We start from the raw sequence: 14,981 nt of genomic DNA on the forward strand, positions 1-14,981 counted from the left end.
CTACAGCCTTTAAGCACCAGCAATTACAGCTGCAGCTTCCCAGCCAGACCCTCCTGGGGTTTCTGGTTTGGGGTTTCTTAAATATTATTATTAAAGAGAAAAGAAATACAGGAAAGCTGTGTGGGTTGGCCAAGAGCAAAGGAGAAATGGTGGGAGCAGCAAAGTGTCTCCAGGACTTGGCATTTCTCCTGCATTTTCCCCAGTGGGGAGCAGCCTCATCCCAAATGGGTGATGTATCCCACAGTACCTCAAAAGCCTCCACCAAACTCCCATTTTTATCCATTTATCCAGGATATCCACAAGCTGGGAGACACAGGGATGAACCAGAGTGGATTCCCTGAAGCTGGCAACGTGGATGGTCATGGATATCTCATCTTCCTGCCCTCACAGGGTTTATCCAAAGGGAAAAGATACCTTCAGAATTCATCCTGGGAATAAACCAGCCAATGTGCCGTGGTGGGTGTTTCTCCTCAGGCTTCCCTTCCCCTTGCAGTTCCCAGCCTTGCCATTCAGGGCCAGCAAAAGCTTTTGGCTGTGCTGGATTTCTCTGTGCCTTAGAGAGCTTTGGGCTCCTTACTGGAGCTGAGCTATTGCTCAGATTAAAAGGAAAAAAAAAAAAAAAAGGCAAAAAGGGTGATGTGGTTCCTAAATCCCCAAATCTCAGCCCAGATTTCCTCCTGGAAAGCAATCCCAGATTTCCATGAACTCCACAGCTGTTTACAAAGCAAAAAACGAGCAGCAGGACTTGCACTGACAACGTGGCCTTATAAACAGGAACAGCCCTTGGAAGCGACCACTGTCCCTTCCCATCCCAGCTGTGTCCCCTGAACCAGGAATCCAGCCTGGATTTCAGGGCTCTTTGTGTCCATCCGGCCTTTCAAGAGGGTCTCATGTCAAGCAACAGATTTTGGGCAGGCTGGGGAGCAGCCTGGAGCACCTGGAATAATCCAGGTATGGATAATTTTCTAGCTGGAAAGTGGTCAGCTCCAGCTGCCAGTTTTGGCTGGTATGATGGGATGGAAACACCCCCTGTGTATCCCTTACCCCCCTTTTCCCTTCAGGCAAAGCCTGATATCTTGGGGACACCAAACCCAAGTTCCTAATGCACAATATTCCATGAAATTTCTAATCTGGGGAGAGAGGAGCCCACTGTGCTGAGGAAAACCCCTTCAAGGGGCACCTGCTCCCCTGCACCTCGAAACCCAGCCCAGGTACCTGAAATCCAGGGAATGTTGCAGCAGCTGGACACCCTCAATGCTCCTGCTCCAAGCTCAAACCCCTCAGAGTGGGGTGAGGGTGCTGATTTGGGATCTCTGGAGGCAGCACCTGCCTGGAAAGGGCTGTTGACAATTCCACTCTCCCCAGAAACAGGGCTGTGGTGAGGCCAGATCCATGTGCTGCTCCTCCAGGAGAAGCCTTCAAAAAGCCTCAACCCCCTTTTTTTTTTTTTTTTTTTTTTTTTTTTTAAATTAAAACAAGGCACAACTGATGATAAAAGCTGTGGCTGCAAAGAGAGAGCAGCTGCACCCCCCAACCTCAGACCAGGATTTTGGTTTTCCAGGAAACCCCTTGGCAGAGGGGACAAGGGGGATAACTGGGGGGCTTGGCATGCCAGGGAGCTGCTGGGGGTGAGCACAGCAAGGGAGCTCTTGGAAAGGACCTTTCTGCCTCATCTGCCTCTCCCAAGCTTCCCAGAAATCTGGTGAGCACATTTGCAGCCCCTGCCTGCTGCCAAATTCAATCCCGGCCCTGGAGATGCTGTTTGGATAATGATGAGACCAAAACTGTTCCTCTTCTCTCCGTGGAGCTGAGCAGGCTGGAAAGGTGCAGGACAACCTTGAGGACACCAGCTGTCCCCAGAGAGGTGACACCCAGGGGTTCAGCATGGGACACCCCAGCTCCATCCATCCCTGTTCCCTGGGGGAATTCTCTCTGGTGCTCCCCAATGACATTTGTGGGTTTTTGGGAGGGCTCCAAGGCAAACCAAACCCCAGCCACCATTCCCAGCTTCCATTCCCAAATCCCCCTGAAATGTTTTTGTGGCATTGCCCTGCTTGGCAGGGAAGAGGCTGCAGGTCCCAGATCCCCATGGACCCTCCAAGGGGCTTTGGACATCTCCTTTCCAGGGACCTGCCTTGGACTCACCTGCCCAGGGTTCTGAAACTCCAGGTTCTGCTCCAAGGAAGGCACAGACCTTCCTCTTCCTCCTCATCTTCTTCTTGTTTTTGTTCTTCTTTTCCTCCTTCTCCCTTGCCCAACCCCTGCAGACCTCTCACCACAGGAATTTAGGATTTATGCCCCCTAGAATTCCCCTCCTGCCCTCCAAAACCTCTCCCCACCCCAATGAACGCTGCATCCTCAGACCTTCCTTTATAAGGGAGAGGAAACTGCCCCTGGAGAGCCATTAGAGGCTTCCAGTAATTATCAATTACCAGTCCTGAAGAGCTGCCCCTGCCTCTCCTAATGAGGTTTGGTGCTAATTATAGCAGGCAGGGCCAGGAGCTCTGGTGAGGGGCTGCAGCAGTGACCACATGGAGCCTTCTGGATTCCTTGGGATATGAGAAAGGGCTGGGGTTACTCCAGGACAGCGATCCCGGCCGTGCCGAGGGCCCCTCCACTGCCAGGAGCGCTGGGGATGCTGTTCCAGCTCTGGCCTGGCTTCCTGCTCATGAGCTGCTCCTGTCTCATCCATCACTTGGAATAATTCCTGCTGAATATTGCGGGATTCCGTCATGCCCGGCTCCAGCCAGCAGCTAAATCCATGCCCTGGGACAAGCCTTGGGGATATTTGGGAGCTGAGTGACATGGAATGAGAGCACCCAAATCCTTCATTTGACAGGCTCAAGTGTGTTTTCAGCAGCCCAGGGGAGTTTAATCCCTCCTGAGCTCTTCTCTCCCCATTCCAGCACTTCCCAAACTGGCTCTTCTCCAGCCAGCACAGCACCACCCATCCCAGCTGCCAGATCACAAACCCCCAACCCAGCTCCTAGTGTTCAACTCCCTTGGGAATGCCTTAAACCCCCTAAAAATACCTCCCCCCACACCCTTGTCCAGCCCCCATTTGGGCTCTGCCCATACACAGAGCCCTGAGCAAATTTTAATTCACTAAATTAAATTTAATTCAATAAAATTGGGATTTTAATGAAGGTGCTGGGAAGGAGCAGCCCCAAATTGCTTTCCTGGCCTAGGTCCTTGATGGGGCTCATTTTTCCCCCACAGGAGAATGTGGGTGTTGAAGAAATGAAGAAAAATGGAATATAATGAATCACCTTCCCTGGAGGGAAACCCCTTGGATAGATACAAGAAGCACCAGGAAACACCTCCAGGACCTGTAGGAGGGAAAAGGGTGCCTGGGTGGGTTCTGAAGCGGGCTGGGGAGGTGGGATGAGTGGCTTCCCACCCTGTGATCCTCCAGGGAAGCCTTTTGGGGTGGAGGGAGCCAGGAGGGTGCATGGTGCCAGGGCTCAGGGAGAGGATAAGGGGGATGCCAGCCCTAATTTAAGGGTGATTCCACACCGTGCATTCCTTTCTTTAAGCTTCCTAACATAACCTATCCTGGGAGCGCCACAGGCGTTGGGAACTCGGCTTTTATTGTCACAGGACACGGCAGCAGACAATGGGGTCAGTCACAACAGGGGGAGACAGGGGAGTCACACCACAGGGTCCCAGAACAGCCACACAGCCCCCAGCACCCAGAGGGAGGGGAGGAATATGAGCCACGAGCCTGGCTCCTTCCCACACCTTTCCTGCCCCATCCCTGTGCAAAATGAGAAGTCCTCAGCCTGTGGTGACTTTCCCTCTGGGAACAGGGCAGTGGATGAGCAGACAGACAGACAGACCTGCAAGCAGCTTCTGGAATCAGCTCTGTGTCCATGCTACTGAGCACAGCCTGGATGGGCTGGAAGGGTTTGAAGATCCAGGGGTTTTACTCACCAGCCACACTGAGGAAGCAGGCTCCATTCCCAGGGAATGGCCAGCCCGGGAGCCAGCACAGACCTCGGGGTCACCCAGCATGATGGGTGCTGGATTTGGGGTACAGCCAGCTCAGGGGAGGGGGAAAGCCCCCCCCAGACGTGTCTGAGCCCCAGCAAAACAGAGCTGAGCCTCCCTCCAAGGGTTGTCCCAACACCTCTGGAGTCACCTCGGCTCCACCGCGGCCGTGCCGGAGGGAGAGGAGGGAAAAAAGGGATCGGATTGAAGAAGAAAACCTTCCCTGCTGGCACAAAGCCCCTTGTAAGAAGAACCCCCAGGCTTTTGTACCCCAGTGCCACCCTCTCCAGCGCTGACCTTCCCCTGCAGAGAGCCAGCACAGCCCCAGCAGCCGCCCCATCCCGGGCTGGAGCCGGGCTGCTCACTCGGGAATGTAGTCCCTGAAGGAGTTAAAGCTGAGGCTCCGGCCCGCAGAGTTCAGGGTGGAGCTGGCCTGCATCTTGGGAATCTTGTCCATGAGCTTGGACACTGTCCTCCTCTTGAAGGAGCCAGGGGAGAAGTGGCCCTGCCTGAGCAGCTCCTGGTAGAGGCTGCTGAACACGGCCACCGGCTCCTCGTAGCTGTCCCGCGTGGAGATCTCGTAGAAGGGAATCTTGAGGGCTTTGGAGAGGTTCTCCCCGTCCTCGGTGGACACCATCCTGTCGAACTGCAGGTCCTTCTTGTTGCCCACGATGACGACGGGCGGCTGCTCGGCGGCGCCGCTGCGCTTGGGGCTGGCGTGCAGGTGGTTGATGAGGAAGCAGAGCCGCATCACCTCGTCGAAGCTGCAGCGGTCGGTCACCGAGTACACCACGGCGAAGCCATCGCCCCACTTGATCTTCTCCTCGATCTGCAGGGAGTCCTCCTCCTGCCAGGGCACACGGGATCCTGTTAGCACTGCTGGAATGCCAGCACTGCGGGATGCAACCCCGGAAAACCTCCCGAGGGCGCGGCACCGTCTCCGTGAAGGGTTTGGGGACAGCAGTGGCAACTCCGGCAGCCCGGGGCAGGGGTGGGGTGGGTTAGGCAGTGTGGCAGGTGGGGATGGCCATCAGCTCTGTCCTGGTGTGGATATTGAGGGAATCAGTGCTCCCTTGGGCTGCCAGGATGCTCCACTGGTACAGGAAGCACGGCTGTGCCCCACATGGGAATAGGGGCATATTTACCCAAAGCCACACTGTAACTGAGGTTAAACATAAATTCACCAAAACACCTTTTCCCTCAGGTAATCACCATGATGTTGCAGACACCAGGAATGAGGCCAGTGGAAGAGCAGGGCCTGCCTTCCCTGGCAGGCTGCTCTTGTCCCAGGGTGTTTTCCCAGCTGAGCTCACCTGTCCGGCCGTGTCGAGGATCTCGAAGTGCACCATCTCCCCATCGATGACAGCCACGTGCCTGTAGATCATTTCTGGGCAGGACACACAGGAAAGGTGTGTGAGAGAACCCCCAGGGAGCAGCCACAGCCCACCTGGGTGGCTGAGAGGGCAGCAGTGACCAAAGTGTGAGACCAACAAGGGAGGGAGAGGGCGTTCACAGGAGAGAGGGAGGAGGGGATATTTCTGGGACATTCCAGCAGGGACATGGCATCAATGCTCAAAAAACAATCCAAATGCAAAAAAAAAAATTTAAAAACCCCAAAATCTTAGAATTCATGAGAGCACAGACTCCAGGGGCTTAATGCTTCCTGTCCCTTAAAAGCCATGTCCCAGCAGATTGGGAAGGAATTCCAGGAACTGAGGAGGAACTGTTGGTTTGATGGTTGGACTCTCAGAGGTCTTTGCTGACCAAAATGATTATGTGTGATCCCATGACTCTAAATGATTCCATGATCCCATGGCTGAGCCCACAGGACTTCCCTGTGCAATCCAATGGCTCGTTCCAATAGATTTTCCCTTAATAACAACAGAAAGGGAAAAAGGCATGCAGGACCCAGGGAGGTGTCAGGATGTCCAAGGGCTGCATGTCTGGGTGAGGAGGGAAAGGGAGCAGAGTTGGCTCTGCCATGGTGACAGCACCAAGGAAAAGGAGTTTTCCTACCTAGGGTTGGGTCATAGTCTCCAATGAATCTCCTGGTGATGAATCGGACAGTCAGCGCTGGGAAAAAAACACAATGAACCCTGTTGGAGCTGTCAGTCCTCTGGACTAATTTTTCCTCCTTGCAAGGGCAAAGGAGCAGCAGGAACAGGCACAGCTCAGGCAATTAAACCCCCTCATCTCATTACACATATCCCTGCACCAGAGCCTGGCCAGGCAAACCCAAATTGCTGGCAAAACCCTCCCTGGGGACTTTGGCCACAACATTTTTTCCAGGAAGCTGCTTTGGAAACGCAGTGCTGATGCCTGGAGAGAGAATTTCTGGACAAAGCCATGGTCGGGAGGGTGAAGAGAGAGCAGGAGTGGAGGGTGGAAGTGGTGCTTCAAGGCGTTAATGATGATAATGGGGATGGGAGTGAAAGGTAGTGGAGAGGCTGAGAGCTGGCTTGGAAAGGCAACAGGAGTGGAAGGTGAAATTAGTGGAACAGGGGAGAAAAACCAGGAGGGAAGGAAACCTCTAAAGAGCTAGGCAGGAGCACAGAGCCAGGAGGGAGAGGAGGAAGGGAAAATAGACCATGAGTGTGACAGGAGGATAAACCTCACCAGAACCAGGATGTGATGAAAACCCCTCCAGAAACAAAAGGGGAAATGAAAAGCCAACACCAAACTGGAGCAACACTCGGAGCTCCCTTTCCCTTGCAACCCAGGGTCAGTTTGTCCCAGCTGCTCACCAGCAGATGTTGCTGGTGTCCTGCCCTCACAGACCCACACCAAGCCCATCAGGATCTGTGTGTTTTTCTCAGCAATGTGGAACCTCGCATGGGTCAGGCTTAAATAACCTCAGAAGGGGAAAGAGGGATGAAGGAACTTCTCCTGCCTCCCACACCTGCTTGGCTCCTCTTTGGGGGCTTCACCACCCTCATACCTCTCCAGTCTGTCTCTGGGTTTAAACCTGCCCAGCAGGGAAATGATTTGAAGAAAAAAGCAGGTAATTTAGCCAAACTGCTCTGGGGAGATAACCAGGGATCCTGCAGGAGGTACCTACAGGCACCTTCAAAGAGGCGATGGAATTAGCGGAGGGAGCAGGATGAGGTAGGCTCGGTCTCTAGAAAGCACCTGATTGTGTGTCATATGTCAGGCAGCCACCCAAAGCTGGAGCACATGGTGTGGGATGAGAAGAGGAGCCAATTAGATTGATTAAAAATTGGCTGGAGTGCAGGAACACGAGGGGAGCTGCCAGTGGGGGAAGCGGCCGCAGGCGGAGCGGCCGCGGCCACCCAGCCTTATAAGGAGCTTTTTCTCCCCATCCTGAACATCAGTCACCTCGGGAAGGGCTTTCCTTGGAGCCGAAAGGGTTAATTGTGCTTTAAACGTGGGCTGGGGCGGATGGCTGCGGGCCCAAGAGGTGATTTACCTGCCAGGAGCCAGGCTGGGCACCTGGGGACGGCACCGAGTGCTCGCCCACGTGCTGCCCTGTTTATGCAGCTGCGGAGCGGCTCCAGCGCCGATCCATCTTCCCTCCACGTGCTGCAGGCAGAGCTCTGCTCCGGGTTATGGCAAAGTTTACGCTGGGCAGCAGCAGCAGAGGACAGCACAAACCCCAGCTGGGCTGGATTTCAGCCCCCGCTGCTGATTCACGCAGCCCTGATTCTTAAAACCACACGGCTGCACCCAAACCCATCCCTGCTCGGAGAGTCTCGGGTCACCAGATCCTGAATGTTTCCAAACTGCTCCAAAAGCCCCCAAATTCTTGCTAAGAATCAAGGGTTATTTTTCCCTTTTGTAGCTGCCCACACGGGATTTGCCCTTTGATTTTTCCGCCCCTCAACTCTCCCGACCTGGCTCTGTATCCCATGGATGCAGCAGCTCGTCCCGCGGATGCTCCAGAGCGGGGCCCGCTCACATCCTGCCGGGATGAAATCCACCTTCAGCCTCCCCTCCTTCACAGCCTGGCCAGGAGAGATGTCACCTCCGCTTGGGGACACGGCTGCCTCCCCCGTCCTCCCCACAGGAGCTCAGGCGATGATGCTGCTGCTCTTGGCTCCTTCCTCGCCTCTCCCACACTCGATCCATCACCTGGGATGTCCCCTGCCAGCTGGGCAGGGACAGCAGGACAGGTGTCCTGGTCCCCAGCGCGGGGGCTGGCGGGCAGCAGGACCCGGCAGCTCGGGCACAGCCCCCGGGGAAGGTGACACGATGTCCCCGGCAGGGGAGGACGTGCGGAACAGCGCCCAGGGGACACAGATGGGGAGGGACTCGCTCAGGGGGACTGCAGCCTGCCGTTCCCGGGGGCTGCTCCCTGTTCCTGGCACGCTCCACGTATCCATTACCTCCCTGTGCCCCGATTCCACGGCCAGTGTCATTGTCACACTGTCACAAACCCCGCTGCTGCAAGCCGAACCTAACCGGAGGAACTTTTAAAGACCCACGATCCCAGCATAAACCCCGCAGCTACCGAGCCCAAAAGCTGCCAGGAATCTGCTGTGTGCCGGGGGGGATGCCCAGCAGCGGGGGGACACACGAGTTTGGGGTGGGGGCGAGCCAAAGGCTTCGTACACCCCGTGCAACCATCAGCTCCATCGGGGCCAAACGCCCCGAGTTCCCCGGAGTGAGCCCGGCCCGAGCTCCAGAATTGCTCAGGGAGAACTGGGAGTTGCTTCCTTCCATTTAATCAGGGAATTAGGATTTTCCGTTCATGCCGGTTGCTGTACGTGGAAACACAATTCCAGCGGCTCCGACAGCCCGGCACAGGTGCCACTGCTGTGATGCCTTCCCTTTTCCAGAGGGGCAGGACATTCGCTGTCTCCAAGGGCACGGCAGCATAGCTGTGTGCCCACATGGATCATGGATCCACAGCTCTCCCTGCCCCTGACCCCAATCCTGGCACTCTGGGTGCTGCAGGGGACACCTTTGCCCCCAAGTGCTCACAGCTCGCGATGGAGGAGTGGGAAGCAGGGAAGGATGATCCCCAGGAAGGAATGGGATGAAGGAAGGAGCTGAGGTGCTCCCAAACCCCTACCTCAGCAGGCACAGACGGACAGCGCTGAACACGGCACAGGGAAAGGGAGTTTTCCTGAAGGAAAACAGCCCGGCGCTGCGGAGGAGCTGCCGTGAGCGCTGGGAAGGAGCAGCGAACTCCTCTCACCCGGGAAAACCCAATCCCGAGCCCGGCTTTTAGGAAAGTTCTCCCGGTCAGTGATGTCCACCCCGGGCTCCCACGGGCAAGGGAAAGGAGCCCCGGTGCAAAGTGTCCCAGTGGGAAACTCGAGGGGGAGGAAACTCAAAACCCAGGGGGTGGGGGGGCATCGGGAGAATGTCCCTCGTCCCGGCTTTCTAAGGGACATGGGAAGGTTGGTCCCTCTGGCCGGAGGGAGAATCCCAAAGGGATGCCAGGGCATAGCAGCGGGATGCAGCAAGATGCCAGGGAGGTGCTGGGGAGATGCCAGCCGGATGGGGGGACACCGGGGAGCCCCGTCCTACCTGTCTTGCCCACGGCGCTCTGTCCCAGCACGACGAGGCGCAGGGTGCGGGCCGGGCTGAGGCTCACGGAGCGGCGCAGGGGCCGCGGGAAGCTCATCCCGGACCGCGCCGGGGCTGCCCCGGGATCCGCCGCTCCCCGCTCCGCCGGGCGCTGCTCCGCCGGCTCCGCCCCGGGGGCCGGGCTGGGCTCGGCCTCGGCTGATGCCCTCCTCCCCCTCCTCCTCCCCCTCCTCCTCCTCCTCCTCCTTCCTGGCCAGCGGAGGCGGTGCTCATCCCGTCCCGGAGCCGGTTCGGGAGTTGTGCCTCAGTTTCCCCGCACGCAGCAGCGGCGCTTCCCGGAGTGGGGAAGCTGCTCCTGACAAAGCGGCAAAGCCACTTGGACGGGGCTCGGATACACCTGGGCTATGGAAAGTGTCCCTGTGTATGGCGGGGGGTGGCACTGGATGGGCTGTGAGGTCCCTTCCATCCCAACCCTTCCCGGGATTCCGTGAGTTTATGAAAGTGAGCAAAGAGGGAAGTGGTGTAACACCCCCCAGCCAGAGTAACACAGCCAGAGCGCTGCCTGCCCCCAAGTCCCTGCCCGAAATCACGATTTTCCCCATGTTTGTGGACAAGAGGAGCTGACTTAGCCCCGGCTTCCCCCTTGTCCCACGAGCAAGGCGAGAAGTGAATCCTGGCTCCGCACAAACCAGCGACTAAATCCCCACAGAAACCCAAGAGCAAGGACTCCACACCAGCCCTGGAAACAAGCTTTGTGCTATGTTTTGGTGCAGCAGCATCACCAGGCTGTATCCAGGTGTGCAGGGAACGTGTAACAGCTCAGAGCAGTACCTGGAGCTGGCATGGATCTTCCTTGGGCATCCTGAGAAGAAGGGACAAGCCTGGCAACACCTTGAGCAGCATCTTGACTCTCTTCATCAAACCCCAGAACAGCATGGGATGCAGATCCCAGCTGACACCAGTGCTGCAAAAAAAAAGGAGCTGGGTGAAGGGACCTGGCCAAGGGTGTGGAGCCTTCAAATGCCCACATCAGAGACAGTCCCTTTTCCAAAGGCTGCAGTCATTTCTCTGGCACAGGGATCTCTCAGCCTGGCCATCTGGGGTGACTTGGCACAGCCCACTTGGTGCTTGAGGGAACATGAGCCCACCTGGTATTTATAGCCCCTATCAGGTGTCCAAAGGGAACATCCTGGTGCCCACAGGGACATCAGCACTCAAGCAGCCACAGGGTTATCGGGATCACAGCTGCTGCCAGCAGGATCAGAGCTGGAAGGGGGCCCCTGGACTGTTGTGGAGAGCCTTGAGAGCCAGCAGACCTCTCCCAGAAACCCATCTTGCCATCACATGTGTTTTCCTTGTGCATCAGCCCCTGGAAACAGCCCTGCTCTGGCTTCTCCAAAGCCAAAAATCAGGCTCACAGCTACATCTGGAGCCCAGAAAACAACAGCGAGTCAATAAACAGATTTTGGGACAAAAGCTGATTCCCAGCTGGGGGAACAGGGGGTGTCAAGAAAAAGAAGTCTCCATTACATTCCTTCCCTATTTTTAGCCCTGTTTCCTACGGAAATGAGATGTCTGCAATCAAGTCCTCTTCTTGCCTGATCCTCTTCAGGACCAGTTTTAATACATCGCCTGATTCCAGGCAAATGAGGCAGAAACCACCGAGAAAACTCTTTTCCTGCAAGTTGTGTGACAACAAATGGGCAAATTTCACAGAAAATCCACCCTCGCAGTTGGGAAGGCAGGAACTGGCTGGGGGAATGCAGAGCAGCAGTTCCTGCTGCTCCAGGTTCCTGCTGTGCTCCCCTCAGGTGCAGCACCACCCTGGCAGCTGGGCAGTGACACTTGCCTTAAAGCCAAGTGTTTTAACAGCACGTGGATTTTTGGGGATGAGGGAACAAAGGGACAAGAAGGATGGAGTTAAAATGGAAGCACGGCTGCATTCATCCCACAGGCTTCCAATGTCACCTTGGGAAAATCAGCTCCCTTCCCACCACTTCCATGACCACTATGACCTTCCAATCCAATACCAGCTTCTCCATAAAAAGATATCCCTGGATTCTTTAGGAAAAGGTCAGTGTGAGTCCCAGAGCTGGGGAATTTGTGTCCCTGGCAGCACAGCTGGGAGAAACTCCTGCTCCTCACGCACAGCTCTCCTTGGCGTGGTGGAAGCCATATGCGTGTTCCCACAGGAGCACTCAGCCCACGTTTGCCAGGGAATATTTGGCTGGATGACAGTGGAAACAGGATTTTATCACCAGTGATTGATCACTGGATAATCCACCTCCGGTGTTCTGCAGGTGGGAAAGGTGCAGGAGATATTGTGTCCTGCTGAAATATTTGTGGCCAGGCTATTCCATACTCGCCAGTTCTTCAACACACGGAGTCTGCTCTGGGAACCAAGCCAGAGGCTCCCATGAATCACAGATTGCTTAAAAAGAGAATCTGCTGAAATGAAAAGCTGGCCTAAAGCAAAGAGCCAAATCCCCTCAGGCCATAGCCTCAGGTCAGGGGGGATCCCGTTCCATGGTCCAAAGCATTTCCCTACTGGATCATCAGATCTGCCTAGAAACTGAACTTTGAGGCTTTTGAAACTGGGCAATGGTGGTTTTTTACTTAGGAAAGGAAGACAAAATAACACCAGTCCCTTTTCTTCGTATGAGATGATCCAAAGGCATGGAATGCCAACTCCAGTTCAAAAACTGAGGTATCTCAAACTCTGGTTCCCCAAGATTTAGCTCCTCTCCCGAGCCTCCGTTTGAAGGGCTCAAACCCTTTTCCAGCTCACCACATTTAATTGCCACTCATTAATTACTGCACAGACATTGCCATGTGCTGCTCCATCAGGGAATGCTCTCCAAGGATATAACCAAAGCCAACCTGCCCTGTCCATAAACATATTTTGGGTTGCTGCAGCAAACCCAGCCTTCGGCCCCTCACCTTCCTGGATTCACTCCATTCCTTCTGACACCAATCCTGCTGTGAAACCTCTGCATTCACATCCAGGAAAAAGGCACAGGGACACAGATCCCAGTTGCTTCTCCATTTGCTATAAATAGGGAGAGGGAAAACAGATGAAAGGCCCCATGTCCAGGCGTGCTGGCCACAGCTGGACTTCCCCCTGTGGGATTTGCATCAACACGGATCCACTGGGAACACATTCCCTTTTTTTTCTAATAAAAGGCTGATTTTTAGGTCACAGGAGATAATAAAACTTCTAGTGCAACAGAAATCCAACCAACAGTTTCCTGATGTCCTGTTCCTGCCTGCTGCTGAAGCGGATTCCGACACGCGGCTGGATCACGCTGAGAAAACAAATCTGGCTCCACGTCAGAGCTCAAAGGCTCCTTCCCAAAGCTGTGAGGGATAAAAAACACAGGGGAGGGGCAAATTAACAGCATTTCCCTCCTGCCCCAGGGCCTGAACAACACGTCCCAAGAGCTTTCCGAGCCGCTTTGCCACTGGATAAACGCTGGCAGCTCACAGGCTGGCAGAGCGCGTGATCCGAATATCCTGACGGAGCTGCAAAATCCCACTGCTGCCCCGTGGGTTCCAAAGAGAGTGTCCTGCACTTTGTTTTCCTGCAGGAGCTGGCTGCTGGGAAGGAGGACACTGCCACAGACCCCATCTGTCAGGCTCCATCAGAATCCACAAACAAAATTCCCTCACGGTGGGAAGCTTCCCACTGCGGGAATGGCTTTGTTGGGAAGCTGATTTTAGAACACAGAGCTCTGTGCTGAGGGAAGGAAGACAAATCCCATCCTGGAAGTAACGTAAACCTCCAGAAATGCTGTAAAAAGTGCAAAAAGTGATCCTGTGTGAATCTGCAATCACAAGAATTTTATGTGAAACACAAGTGCAAGCCCCTTGAAACTTCAATATCCAGAGCATTGGAGGGGTTTGGAACAGCACCAGCCTGCGAAATGATGAAAACCTTGCTCCAAAGCAGCTCCTAAAAGCAACTGGAGCTCAGGGGGATGGAAAAACCAGGAGCCACAAAGGAATTCCGGTGCCATAGGCCACTCTTGAAAGGGCAGAGGAGGGAGGTCAGGGCTGGGCTCACAGAAATTAGGGATGCAGCCTCTCCTGGAGAGGGAAGGAGAAAGAGGGGTCTTGGGGGACATACACCTGGGATCCAGGGAGAAGCAGGACCAGGGATCCACTTAGTGTTCCTGCCCAAAACAGGGATGCCATGGGGAGCCGAGAGAGCAGCAAGGGCACCTCCCAAGCCATTCCTGCCAGCTATTCCCGAGCAAACCTAGCAGCTGGCAAGAAAACAACGCTTCCTTATGATGGGAAATGTCAGGGCTGCGGAGCCAGTTGTCCTGCAGCCTCGGAGCCCTGCTGGCATTCTTGGAAAGCACAGCAGGAGCAGCACAGGCTGCAGCTTTGTGGCCAGCGGGCAGGGATCAGCGCTGGAATTCACTCCCAATTCCCAGCACATGCCCTCTGCTCCGGCTCTCCAGCCTCCCTCCCGGGGGGGACAGACGCCACAGGGGTGGCCAGAGCCCAGGCCTGCTTCTCGTCTGACCCACGTGGATCTTCAGCTCTGGGCAAAGTATCTCAAATTCCACCCGGATCTGTTTTGTCCTGGCAGATGAATTTCTACTATGAATCAGTATTTAAGGAAAAAAAAAAAAAAATCCCAAGCCTGTTTTGTTGAGAAATTCCTGCTCTTAAGCTGTTTCAGTGCTATTTGGCACCAGGAGGGGTGACAAGGATCACCCCCCTGACACATGAAGCCCTGTGGAGACCTCTGACTTCATCCCTGGGAGCTGGGCATTCCTGCTTCCACTTGGAACAGAAAGCTTTTGATTTAAATTCTCCTGAAGAAAATTGAAATAATCCCTTTTTACCTCAGTCCAAAGAAGTAATTCCAACAAAACCTGCCTATTTCGCATTATAAACTTTTCAAACCAAAAACTTCCTGATACTGGTTGGATTTTCCCTTCCTGAACTGTTGTCCCCCCAAAATGCTGTGAAACCACCCTAATTTTGTGTTGTATCTCACTTGGAGCAGAGCTACATTCCCAAGGGCTTTTTGGGGGATCAGACTTCCAGACCTTAAGCCCTTTGCTTTTCTTTTGACTCCACAGCAGCCTCTGCCCTCCGTACTGCTGAGCCCTGAATCTCCTGTTATTTCCAAGTGTTTCTTCCTATTTGGGAAGGACAGAACATTCCTGCTACATCCCCTTAAAGCCAAGACATGCTGTTTCTTAGCCCCAGCACTCAAACACAGAGGGACTGAGGGTTTCCAGTCCAATTCCTTCGGCTGGCAACGCTGCTTCCGCTGTGGACCGGGAACAGCCTGCATCCGGAGACATCCCTGTGCCAGCCCACAGCACTCTGCCTGCTGCTGGGGTCTGCTGGTCCCAGCATGGAACTGCAGCACCTGTGGGAGAAGGGGAAGAGGTGGGAGATGATTTTTGGAGGGGCCTCCCCACCCTTGCAGTTTGGAAGAGGCTGGGAACAAGGCTGTGACAAAGATGTCCTTGCTT

General features: G+C 54.9%; 1 protein-coding gene across 1 annotated transcript; it reads right to left on the minus strand.

The window, feature by feature from the left end:
- Positions 1-1,467: 1,467 nt before the first annotated feature.
- On the minus strand, positions 1,468-9,646 carry LOC130253686 (ras-related and estrogen-regulated growth inhibitor-like). The gene is made up of 4 exons (XM_056492454.1): positions 9,484-9,646; positions 6,007-6,063; positions 5,304-5,377; positions 1,468-4,837 (listed from the first exon to the last, which is right to left on the minus strand). Exons 1-4 carry the CDS (start codon positions 9,578-9,580, stop codon positions 4,352-4,354), a joined length of 714 nt encoding a protein of 237 aa, XP_056348429.1. The 5' UTR covers positions 9,581-9,646; the 3' UTR covers positions 1,468-4,351.
- Between the last annotated feature and the right edge of the window lie 5,335 nt (positions 9,647-14,981).

This window comes from Oenanthe melanoleuca, chromosome 5 (genome assembly GCF_029582105.1).
Source record: "Oenanthe melanoleuca isolate GR-GAL-2019-014 chromosome 5, OMel1.0, whole genome shotgun sequence".
NCBI lineage: Eukaryota > Metazoa > Chordata > Aves > Passeriformes > Muscicapidae > Oenanthe > Oenanthe melanoleuca.